Source organism: Hydra vulgaris, chromosome 12, assembly GCF_038396675.1.
Source record: "Hydra vulgaris chromosome 12, alternate assembly HydraT2T_AEP".
NCBI lineage: Eukaryota > Metazoa > Cnidaria > Hydrozoa > Anthoathecata > Hydridae > Hydra > Hydra vulgaris.
This window is the reverse complement of record NC_088931.1, coordinates 85,487,042-85,500,323: the sequence shown is the minus strand read 5'-3', so window position 1 is coordinate 85,500,323 and position 13,282 is coordinate 85,487,042. Positions and strand designations below refer to the sequence as shown.

The 13,282-nt window shown below is 26.5% G+C and overlaps 1 protein-coding gene and 1 long non-coding RNA gene across 4 annotated transcripts in view; both read right to left on the bottom strand.

The window, feature by feature from the left end:
• The window catches only part of LOC100209113 (uncharacterized), a 28,786-nt gene extending 23,497 nt beyond the window's left edge, over positions 1–5,289 (bottom strand). The window contains exons 1-3 of one of the 3 annotated variants that reach the window (XM_065814797.1): positions 5,217–5,275; positions 1,686–1,832; positions 218–1,113 (exon numbers count right to left, since the gene is read on the bottom strand). In XM_065814797.1, coding sequence (XP_065670869.1) covers positions 218–1,084 — 867 coding nt within the window. In that variant the 5' untranslated portion in view covers positions 1,085–1,113; positions 1,686–1,832; positions 5,217–5,275. Of the gene's footprint in view, positions 1–217; positions 1,118–1,685; positions 1,833–5,216 lie in introns of those variants that run through there. The other 2 variants (XM_065814798.1, XM_065814796.1) reach the window with 2 other exon arrangements.
• A 2,874-nt stretch (positions 5,290–8,163) lies between these two features.
• Positions 8,164–10,507, bottom strand: LOC136088559 (uncharacterized). Its single transcript, XR_010642263.1, has 3 exons — positions 10,357–10,507; positions 8,372–8,466; positions 8,164–8,251 (listed from the first exon to the last, which is right to left on the bottom strand). It is a non-coding gene; the product is annotated as an uncharacterized LOC136088559 (long non-coding RNA).
• Positions 10,508–13,282: the final 2,775 nt, after the last annotated feature.

The following is a 13,282-nucleotide window of genomic DNA, read 5'->3' as shown; positions in this document are numbered from 1 at the left end:
CAAAAAATGCTGCATCCGTCCCAGAATGTTAATATAGTTATATATTATTAAAATTGTATAATTTTATTATAATATTAAAAGTATTCACTTCTATTAAATATGAAAATAAGGTTTTGTTTAAAACTATTAATTGATAACACTTTTATAAAAATTTTATGTATTTACATTTTTATATAAATTTTATTTAAATAACTCTAGTAAATTATTAATGTTTTACTTTGTTAGCTAAACTCAAATAGTGTCCTTGATTTATAACTGTAAACTCAGGTAAAGGTGGTTCTCCTCTAAACATAGCGCCAGATACACCAAACTTTTGATTATATTTTTTCCACAACTTTTTAGTTGCAGCACTACTGGTACTTAGTTCTGAATTTGGGCTTCTGTCAGATGTTGAGTCATCATGGTCAAGAATACAACCAAGCATGTGCATCATATCTGACTGATATAATAAAACATGCTGCATGTGTGAATGCCATATTAAATCATTATCATAACAAGGAACTATAAATGTATTTGAATTTTCTTTTTTAATTGTAATCATTATTTTATAACGTTTAACGGCATTCTGCAAAAATTTTGGGTCTCTAAAATGTGGTAGTGAAGAGTTATAATTAAAAACTCTTTGACGCATTGAAGCGGCAACAATATCATAGGAGCACTTAAAAGATTTTGTTGAAATAAGTGTTGGATTTGAATTAGTAAGATCAACTTCAAATGGAATGTCTTTATAGGCCTGTACCCAATACCTTTTGGATGTTGAAACCTTATCTAAAGTAAAATACATAGGAGCGTGATCAATAACTTTACCAAACAGCTTTAAGCAATCACATTGGTATGCAATAGGATTTAATATATGACAATGCCATACCCATTCTATGTCTAATGGAGCAGGCAATAATTCGTTGTATTTGACAGCAAGAGGGAGCCAGTAATTTTCATATCGATAAACTGCATTACGTAATACATTTTCACAGTATAACACAGGATGCTTGTCAATTAGTCGCAAAAAATCATATTCCAACTGAGCTTTTTCTACTAAATTTAGTTTTGATGGTATTTGAACTTTAACAAAATCATTGCCCATTTCAAAGCTTACATGATGGTACTAGAATGCTAAATATTTTTATTACAACAACATTATATTAAATTTAGTCAAAAGTTATAATAATATAATATTATTATCATTTAAAAAAAAAAATTTTTTTCAAGTAGGTACTAATATTTAATAATATTATGTAAAACTATTTACTGATACTAAAAGCAATAAATGGTTAAATAAGGTAATAAGGTAAATTAATAAAGTGAATTTAATCAAATTTAAACATGTATAAAAATTAAAAAACCTTTTTCTTATATAACTTTGACAAATTATATATATATATATATATATATATATATATATATATATATATATATATATATATATATATATATATATATATATATATATATATATATAAATATATATATATATATATCTGTGTGTGTGTCTGTGTGTGTGTGCGTGTGTATAAATATGACATACATACGTGCTTTACAATAAAAGTTCATTGTAAAACTATTATCTAGCTTATAAAAGAGTTTAAAATAAATAAATATTCAAAATTTTAATATTGAAATCATATAGGTTTTAATAAAAAATCATGAGGATTAAAATGAAACAAAAAATGAAATAAAACTTTTACTTGTTGTTGTACATTTCACTGTTTCTGTCTTAGAAATCAGTTCATGCCCATTCAACTTTAACAACTGCAATGAAATATGTAGTGGCAGTGGGGTTGGATTGCTTGCTTTTTTAGTAGGAAATTCAGAGTTTTTTCTTTACCCTGGCCCTGCTTGTAAAAGTTACAATGTTATAGGTTTCAGAAAGTGCTATAACAATAGTCAATGAAAAAAATTGAGAAATTAATTATTTGGACATTCTTAAAAAAAAACAAACATCTTTTTAATTCAGGTTTTATAAGTTAAGTGCTGCTTTCTCATGTACTTGTGTGAAATAAGAATGAGACCTTTTAAATTTGTCATCATGATAATTTCGTTTTTAATGATGTTCGATTACACATTTTTCAGTAAAAATTATATTGAAATATAAAATTCTTAAATATAAAATTCAAATATAGAATTTATTGAAATATAAAATTCTTTATCTCTTTTTTAGCGTGCCATTTTCCTGTCTTAGTTACACATTCAATGGAGCAAAAAATAATATAAAAAGAACAACAGTCAGATCCAAGGAGCATCTTCATTAGACATATTAAAAACATCTAATTAGTAAATAAAAACAGACAATTAAAATAACCCTTATTTAAATAAACTATATTATTTTATTAATTTGAAGTTGTAAAAATTTTACAATTTTAAACAAAAGAATAATTAAAAAACAAAATAAATTTCAACTAAAAAATCTAGATATTACTTAAATCATGCAAAACTCAATTAAAATTCGTAATGTATTTATGCAATTATAACTATTTAATTTTATTTATAAACATTTAAATGTTAAAAAATATGCGATAATCCTTTGCTAAAACAACATTTGTTTTATTCATAACAAAAGTTAGAAAAATAATTAAAATGAATAACAAACTGAAAGTATGACATATTTGAGTTAAAGATAAAGTTCAATGAAGCACTTTGCGAGTGGAAGCAACTAAAAGGATACAATGAATCAATAATATTTGATGTTTTATTTTTGATACTTGTTTGCTCATGCAAGGTTTAAAAGTTCGATATCATACTTTCAAATTTTTTAAAATTTTAAAAAAGTTTTTTTTAAATTATTTTGTTTCAAAGTTTGTATTAAATATCTTATCATCAATCAATTAATTTCACTTTGTAATGATGTACACAGAAAAATGTCAAACTGCGAAAAAAACGTGTGAAACTTTAAAATTAACAAATTAATAACAAAAATAACAATAATAATGCAGTTTAAAGTCCTAAAAAAGTATTTCTAATACTTTTTATCCTAGTATTTTATACTTGTTCCCGATAACTCATACTGTTTGCAAAACCTCGTTTTGCAAACAGTATGAATTATCGGGAACAAGTATGAAATACTAGGATAAAAATCGGGAACAAAATAGTTTCTGATAGTTCATGTTGTTTATGATGTTTTTTGTAATTCTCTGTATTTTGTTTAGTTTAAAACTTATTGAATAGTTTATAAAATTTTAAATTGTTCGAGATGTTTTATTATATATGGTTTTAGGTCAGATTAAATAAAGATCACCATAATCAATCTGCTGCTGATAAAATATAATTAAGTACCACTTGTTAATTTGTAGAATGTGTTTACTTTTTATGAAAGACTAAAAAAAGTTAACTTGGACTTGAGGCTTTTTATTCAGCAAAGACAAGAGTTAGTGTTTAAATATAAGTACTGAAACTGAAAAGATGTAAACTATATATGATTACTTTCTTTTAAATGGCCTTTTAGGAATATACATCGAAGGCAAAAAAAATTAGGTAGACCTTGTTGCACCTCTTCTTTATCTAATAATAACATAAATGTAAACCGTGGTTACATTGTTTTCTTCCTAAGAGAAGAATAAGTTTTAAATATATTGTAACTTTTTTTTCAACTTTTAAAGTAAAACTAATTCTTACAACGTTTTATAAAGAAGCGATCATTGGTTTCATAACCAAAGGAAACTGCAAGCTTATTACTTAGGTAAGCAACTGCTAACTTATTATTTAGAGAAAAAAAGACTCTAACCACTGCGTCTGTGGCGCAGTGATTAGAATTCTAGCTCAGAACCAAACCAAAACTTTAACCACTGCGGCCTTGGCGCAGTGATTAAACTCTAACTATTGTCGCAGTAGTTATTTCGGGCCCAGCCCAGACAAATTAATGTTAGCAGAAGTTATTTCGCCGAGGAAAAGAATATAATGTAAAACTTTCTTGTTTTATGTTTATTACCTATGGTTTTACATTACTTGATTAGACAAGTGATTGTCTAATCAAGTGATTTAAACAAGTTTCGATTGTGTCTTTTTTAATTCAAGTTTTACATCATAGAAATTTGATTTGTTTTTTGCTGACCTAACCCAAACCCTTAAAACCCTAGCAGCGACTCCATTACATGTTCTCTTTATGTATATATATATATATATATATATATATATATATATATATATATATATATATATATATATATATATATATATATATATATATATATATATATATATATATATATATATATATATATATATATATATATATATATATATATATACACACACACACACAATATACAAACAGTTTTAGATAAAGTTTTATATAAAAGCACACACACACACACAACGTGATATTTAATTAAATATTTATTCGATGTTTCAATATTTATTTATTGAGCTTTGCTATATACTCATCTTTTTTTTTATCAAATCTCGCACAAAATAAGTATCAGTCTCATTCATTTATTAATAATTATGTACACTTTATTAATAATTATGTAAACTTTTATTTTTTATTTTTGCAGTAGTAAAAATAAAAAACAAAAATTTTTTCAATTATAAAAACAAATGCATAAACATTAAAAAATAAAAATTAAAATGAAACACAGCAAAAGAAGTACAAGTTTAGCTATTAAATTTAATTTTTTCGGTTTAAAAACACAAACTGATATTAATTGTTTTTTATTAAAATCAAAAATGAAACTGTGTTTATATTGTATTAAAAATAAAACATATACATAAAATTTTAAAAACTTCAATACATTTAGCTTTTGTATTTAATATAAAAACTATGTTAACAAAATTAGTTGACTTTTTAGAAATATGTAACTTTGAGAATATGTTACCGATGAGAAAGATCAGCTCAGTTTCAAAAAAAGGTTTTTATTTTTTTTATTTTTAGGGCAGTTGTTCAACTATTTTAAGTTATTTATTTCTGTTTTTTTTTTTTGCTTATTTATTATTATTTACCTTTTTGTGTATACTTTTTTAATAAATGCTCCAGCTTTATTTTACATTTAATGTCAATACTTTTAGTAAAACATCATATAAAGCCATGATTTTACTCTCATATCTTTACTGTCATGTCTTTATGTATATTTCTAATTTCGAGTTTATTAAAATTAAAAAATCCTGGATTTTGTTTTTAATATGTTGTTAATATTTAGCAATATAATATAACAATATAATAATATTTAATAATTTATAGCAAAAAAAGATGTTGCTATAAATTCAAATAAATAAATATACTTTACTTTTTTATTTAAAGTGAAAACAAAATGCTGTTTTTCCAAAGAATTTATTTTAATAAAGAAAGTCGTTAGTAAAAATATATTAATTACTTTAGTGCTGTTTTATGCTAAAAGTTCTTTATGAACATTTACATATTTTTATGTAATTATAAATAAGCATTATAGCTATTTCTAGCCGTAACTTCCCGAAAGGATTATTGCATAAATAATAAAAGCGCATTAAAAAGTATACAATAGATTAAATAAGTAAGAATGGTTTTGTGAGTTTAGACTTTATACATTTTAAGTCGATATACTATCTACATTTTATATACCTCTATATTTGAAAAAAGCTAATAAGAACAAAGTAAATAAACTTATTGAAAATGCAAAATGAAATAAATAAATAAACTGACTCAAAGTTGTGAAAACCTCTAATTATTGAAAAATCTATTTAGTTTCTTGGAAATTTCAAAAAATGTATTAGAACATAATTTTATTATATAGAACGCGAACTGATAGAATAAAAGATGTTTGCAAAGTTGAACTTGAAACAATTTGGACTGTAACTGTCGAGTTTGTTTCAAGTTCAACTGTTATAAATGTTATAGCAGTTATAACTGTTATAAGAGTAATAAACTTTGGCGAAACAAATTGAGTCTCTCGAGTTTTTTTTCAAAGTTGTTCACAATATCTGATATATTTTTATTGATGTTAATGAGATCATGAGATAGTTGGTTGCTACATGGTATAAATGTTTTGCGTGATAAATATTTAACAATTCCTAGTACCCAAATGCGCTGAATAAATCCCGAAGAACACCGGCTAGTTCAGTTCGTGGTTTTCTTTTGTGTGTGTAAGTGTGCTTATCAAATTGATTCAAGAAGATTTTAAGGTCTTATAATAAAACGGATAAACATTTAACAAGGTAATTCACACCTGCTTTCTTCCCGATTTCGCAAGTGTTGCTGAAACTGGGATCAAACCTCGGACCTCTTTCTTCTGAAGTAAACACTCTAATCTCTCCACCACGATTGCTCAGCTTGATTATGTACTGATTGAATACCAATATCTTAGCAGCGTTCCTTACTGTTGTTTGGCTTGATTTAGAAGTGTTCCAAGAGCATTTATATTTTCCAATAAAAAAAAGGTCAATATACTGCTAAGCAATGCTCCGAAAAAGGTCTCTAGAAGGAGCAGTAATGGACGCAAAACGTTTCAACTGCCCATTAATTGAATGTGTTTATAGAATACCAAGTATAGCATATGTTACTAGTTAACTCAATAGAAGTTAGTTTTTAGTTAACTCCACAAAAAGTTAGTTTTTGACCATTTTTAAAATAGGCGTAATATTTGTTAATTTGAAGAAAAAATTGCTGATTTGCGGGAAATGGTTGAGATTGGAGAGAAAATTAAAGTATGCATTTCATTTAGCATTTATACATATTTTTTGAAAGAATTTTTAAAAATGCCTAAAATTCTGAAAATTTCAAAAACACCGTGAGATTAAGTTACTTTTGTTATTAATGTGCTCAGGTAATTAGTCCTAATATGCTGCGGATGGTCTGAAAAAAAAACTATGGGTTGAAACCCTAACCCTGATAAAGAGAAAATATACAGTCTTGCTACTCGTGTGCTGTTGCACTACTCCGGTAGCGCTGTGGAGGCAATTAAAAAAAAAAAGTTTTTTTTCTAGCTACTAAACAGCTGCTTTTCTTGCTACTGTACTGCTTTTTTACTAGCTACATGTAGCTTTTTTTTATATATATATTTTTGTTACCTCCATTGCAGTATCTTTTTTTATTGCCTCCATAGCAGTATCTGTATACAGGTACTGCTATGGAGGCAATGAAAAAAAAAATTTCTAGCTACTGCAGTAGCTAGAAAAAACTTTAAATTTAACAATGAAAAGTCTTTTTTGCTCTAAATATATACGGCCAGATTGAAAAATTGAAAATACATTATGTTAAGGGGCGGATATGAACCCTCACGCAACGGCACTGATGGCAGCGCATTAAACCACTGATCTATCGAATTTATGAATGTAATTAAGCAATAAAAATAAAACAAACCATTTTATAAAGTCTTATACCGATTGCAATTAATCAACCTTTTTCCAGCGGGTTCTCTACATATGCTTAGCTTTATTGCATAGGAATAAAGTTGCGCTTACATATAAACAATATATATAAAAACATATGTTGTATGCAAATGTAAAAAATCCACTTATCACCATGATCGGTTGAAATTTGGACGACTTTAAATTGAGTTTTCTCAAAAACCATTGAATCAATTGTTATGATTTTTTTTTATAATGATGCTAACATAATTAGTTTTCTTCCCAGTGGGCACAATGACGTTGAAATAACGTTGAAACAACGTCGCAAACCGACGAAATGCAATGTTGAAACAACGTTGAAATTTGGTGGAATTGGAAACAAAATCCGACGTTGAAAACCACGACGTTGAAACAACGTCGATGAAAACGTTGTTTCAACGTTGTTATAACGTCTTATCGACTACATATCATCCATATTTCAACTTCGATAAAATGAAAATTAAAAGTTCAACGTTGGAATTACGTTGTTTTAACGTCTTATCGACAATATATCAACCATATATGGTTGATATATTGTCGATAAGACGTTAGAACAACGTTCAAACAACCTAATTTCAACGTTAAATTTTGGTCATTTGATAAAAATTATACAGCCTATTGGATATAACTTATATCCAATAGGCTGCAGCCATGTTAAATTGTCATCGTTAACGTTTTAAATTGTCTCGACTTGGATTGCGATAAAATAAGACAATAAAAAAGCAATATTTTGCGCTAAAAGTAGTGTATTTTATGTTCAAAAAATTATTTTAAGGGAGTTTATATAAGAAATATATAGAATGTTACCATTTTATATATACATTTTATATTAACATATTCGAATTGTCATTTACGCACCGACCGCCACAATTGGATCTGTCGGGTGCATATTTCAACAAACTCATGATATCTGTTCTGACTTCAGCAACCGTAGCAGTCGCTTTACTAAGCATGACGCTCTCTATAAAAAAAGGTATTGCCTGAGTAATTTGCAACAAGTACAGCAAGAACTTGAAATTAAAGTAGCACCAAAGCATCAAGTTGTGTTTTTCACTAACAGATAACATTACTCATGACTTACCAACAACAACCTTACAAATGTTTGTGCCTTTAAATTTCTCTTTACCCTTGCCGCCAGCCATGTTGAACTTTGATTGTAAGCCATTGGTCATCAACCTACAACAAAAAGTTATTATTTTTATAAATACATTAAACTTTGATACAATATCAGGTTAGGTAGCCCAATGGCACCGCGTATACCGCGGAATTCCGAATGGCTTTAAAATTTCAAAAATTCAATGACTTTTTTTTTTGTAGAAATAGGTCAATTTCAATAAAAATTATACATATATATAATAGATCATCCAGGTCAAATTTGAAAAATCCGAAAAATTGTTTGCGGAAAAAGTCCCGAATATCCCCCCCTCCCCCCTTATTTTCCCTCTTAATTTGCTTTCATCTGAGTTGCTTTTTATTTTTTAGTTTTAAATTTCATCCTGTAAGATAGAGTCTGAATTATATTTAGAATCTACTATTGTAGTAGCCTCACAATTGCTGCTGCTACAGACATCTTCATTTAATGAAGCTGAGCAATCAATATCAATGTCACTATTAAGAAGCTCATTAACCAAAACATTATTCCGTCTCCATCGCTTTAACCGGGTAGCCATTTCCCTAAACAACAGAAGGCACTTTTATAGTATGTATATATATGTTATTATATGTTTATATGTTGTCTTATATGTTGTCTGAAAGTTTTCTTCCATATTTTGTTGACAAAAGTAAAAGTTAAAATGCAAGACCGGATTTATTTTATTAATTGATAGACTGCCTGCCCCAACCAAACCCTCAGTCGATGTAGCAGCACTCCCTTGCGAGTCAGGCTAAAAGGTAGTAGATGTAGCAGCACTCCGTTGCGAGTCAGGCTATTTATCAGTCGATGTAGCAGCACTCCCTAGCGAGTCAGGCTTTAAGATAGTCGATGTAGCAGCACTCCGTGCATGATTTACAGTAAAAAAAATAAAAATAAAAACATTTTATTAAAAAAAATAAAAATAAAAACATTTTAATAAAAAAAATAAAAATAAAAACATTGTTTATAGTGTTAAAAACATTCAGAATGTTTTAAAAAACATTCTGGTCAATTAAATTTGCGTTTTTGCGGCTTTTTTAAAAAACGGTTAATTTGTAATTAAATTAATGGTTTTAACTTTCTGACAACTCCGCAAATGTTGGACGAAAGTCAAAAGAAATTAAAAGTGACGTATGTATTGGCGTAAGAATCACTTTTTTCCTTCCGCTCTTCCCAAATTTAAAAAAAATATAAAAATAATAATAACAATAATAAAAATACTATAATATAGTATTATGATTATTATAGTCTATCTGATATATTATTAACATATCATATATTTTATGTTTACATCATATGTTATATATAATAATATCATATATATATATATAAATATATCATATATTATATGTATATATAAATATATAAATAAATATACTTATATAATATATACCGTGAAAAGGGGTGACTATGAACAACGGGGTGAAAATAAACATCGATGCCAAGTTTACTAAATGGTGAAGAATCACGCACTATATAATTAAATAGTGTGTTTTATGTTATTTTAATTTAGCTATTTTATTCTAAAAACTTCCACTTGTAAATATATATATATATATATTTGTAAATATAAAAATAATAATAACAACAATAATAAAAATACTATAATATAGTATTATGATTATTACAGTCTATATGATATATTATTAACATATCATACATTTTATGTATATATCATATGTTATATTTATATATATATATATATATATATATATTTATATATATATTTATATACATAAATGCTTATATATAAATATATATATATATATTTATAAATATATATATATAAATTTATAAATATAAATATATATATATATATATATATATAGCATTAATAATGTATATTTTATATTTATATAATATAAAATTAGTATAGTCAAATATACTAACATACATAGTAAAACAATTTAATCAAACTCTAAAAAACTACTTACTTAAACAAACTCTAAAACAAATTCAAGCAAATTCTTCATGCAATACACACTGATGAAATAAAAAAAAAGATCTATTTAATATTTATCACTAATGCATCGCAAATTAAGCAATGTGGTATCGTTAAACTGACAAACTCAAAACCTTATGAAATGGCAATAGATGGCCTAATCAATGACTCGTAAAGTCACGCATGCGGATTTGAGTTCTCAAAATGCAAAACGAACGGTGGAACTCATAATATAGACGTTGAATTAACGTTGATTCAATGTCGCGTTAAGTTGATCGTTTTCGACGAATTTTCAACGTTGATAAAATGTTGATTTTTGGTTATATGACGTCGCGACTAAAAATCAACCGTAAATCAACGTTGAAATAACGTCGTGTGTCCACTGGGTTGTGTGTGAGTGTAGTTTTGTTTACTCCTCATTAATTTTCGCAATGTTGAGTAAAGAGTGAGAAAATCGTTCTCATATTTTATGATTTCAAAAGCATGTAAAGTTCTAAAATCAACTGTTGAAATTATTATAAAATGTTATGAGGAAGACAAAACTGTAAAATAAAATTGAGAAATGGTGAAAAATCAAGATTTAATTCCAAAAATAAGGCAAAATCAATAGTCGACTCAATTCATCAAAATCTGACTCAGTCACAACAAGATTAGCTACGAAGTTTAAATGCAATAAAGTTTTCGTTCAAAGAGTATTCAAAAAAGAAAATCTGAAAGAATATTGCAAGAAAAAAAAATACCAAAAAGGTCGCTTGATGGAGAAGTCACGGCAATTGGATTAGCTAAAAATTAATTACCAAAAAAAATTTATACATTTTAGAAGACGATGAAATTACTGTAAAAAAGATCACTCGATGCTTTCAGGTAATCAATACTATTATCAGTCAAAACATTATAAACTTCTAAAAAATTTAACTACATTTGAGAAAGAAAATCACTTTCGAGTATGGCAGGTTCCTTGTATGGCAGGCGATTTGCAGCAAAAGCTCTCCGTTTATAAGAAACCAATATGTGACACCAGGTCTATATGTATGTGAATGCTTGAAAAAACCTCTTCCTCTAATTAAAAAGCACAAATAGTTAACCTTATTTTGGCCAGATCTGGCATCGATCCCCAATTCCAAAAAAGTAGTTCAGTGGTATAAGAAAAAAAGAGTCAATTTCGTTCCAAAGGATGCTAATCCACCAAACTGTCCTGAGTAGCGAGTTATCGAATATTATTGGGCTATAGTGAAGGCAATACTGAGGAAAAGAGGCAAATGTGAAAAAAGTTTTAAAAATTTCCAAGATTTATGAATTAATGCTACAAAAAAAGTGGCGCAAAGTAAAAATGTGGAGATGATGGCGGGTACTTTACAAAAAACTAAGTTACTTGCACGGCGTAAAGTTAAAGCTATATTTATTTTTATTGAAATAAAAAATAATTATGTAAGCATCATTAATTATGTATGCATCAGTAATTATGTAAGCATCATTATAAAAAGAAAATCATTACAATTGGTTAAGTTGTCTTTGAGAAAACGCAGTTTAAAATTGTTCAAATTTCAACCAGTCGTAGTGATATATAAAGTTTCATACAGGCAATGTGTAATATAAGAATTTTTTCTAATAACCAAAAGTCTTTTTTCCTCAAACTTTGTTTTAAATTTATTTATTAATGTTATTTTAAAAATTAATATATTTTAAAAAGTTTACTAGACTGAAAGAAAACGAAACATATTTTTTCATCCAAGTTGAGAATTTGAAACTTCAATTTTAGATTTACCCCTCTCTTGATAATTTTTGATTGCTAAAATTATGTCATCTTTCTCTTAAGAACTTCATCTTCTTCTTAAGAAGAAGCTGACATAATTTTAGCTATCAAAAATTATCAAGTCTATTAATGTCTATTGTCTTTTATGTCTATTTGTCTGTTTTGTCTATTTATCTATAATGTCTATTGTCTATTATGTCTATTATCGTCTATAATTTTTTATGGTCTAAGATCTTAGACCATAAAAAATAATAGACGCGACTTTTTCGTAAATCATTAAGCAAAAATATTTTTGTGTGTGACGTCACTTTGTGGCAACAAAACTAGAAAAACGAACTAGAAATATGATTTTATTTAAGTTTTTGAGGAAAACTCCTTTTATTAAGAATATATGGAATATATTTTTATGGAATGTATTCTAAATAAAGACAAAAATTATTTATTTATTACTATTGTAATAAATACAAACTCTTATCCGCAAAATGATATATATGTTCCACTTAAAACACTCGTTTTAAGTCGAAATAAAATAAAAAAAATTGTTAAAAATTTCATTTAAAACCTTAAGTGGTTCTTTTGTAAACTTGGCAGGCATATTGAACCTCAAATTGAGAAGACACACTAAAACTGAAATTAAATGCTAAAGCATTTACAATTATATCTAACAATATTTGAGATTTCAGTGTATAAATAGATGATAGATTTTAGTGTATAAATGAATGATAGATTTCAGTGAATGAGGAAATAGAATTAACTCAAAAGTTTTATTTTTACTTCTTACGTAATCCTATATTTAAAATTAAGGTGATTTACCCCTATTAAAAATAAAAAAATAATTTTTTTTTTTGAATTATGCTATTTTAAACATTAAAGTACAAAATCCATAATCAATTTTTACTATTATGTGCCTTAAAAGTATTAAAAATACAATTATTGTGATCAATGCACTTTCCTACTCCTTAGCAACGCCTTAGCAACGGTGTAAACAACTATTTTATTAATTACTTCTTGAAGATTTCCACTAGAAATTTTGAAGTATTTCTCAGTGTTAGATCTATTATGCTTATGTTAGATCTATTATGCTTTTCTATTGTTCTACAAAATATATCATTTAAAAAAAATGTGCTCTGTAACATTATTCTAATGTATTTTAACTGAAAACTTT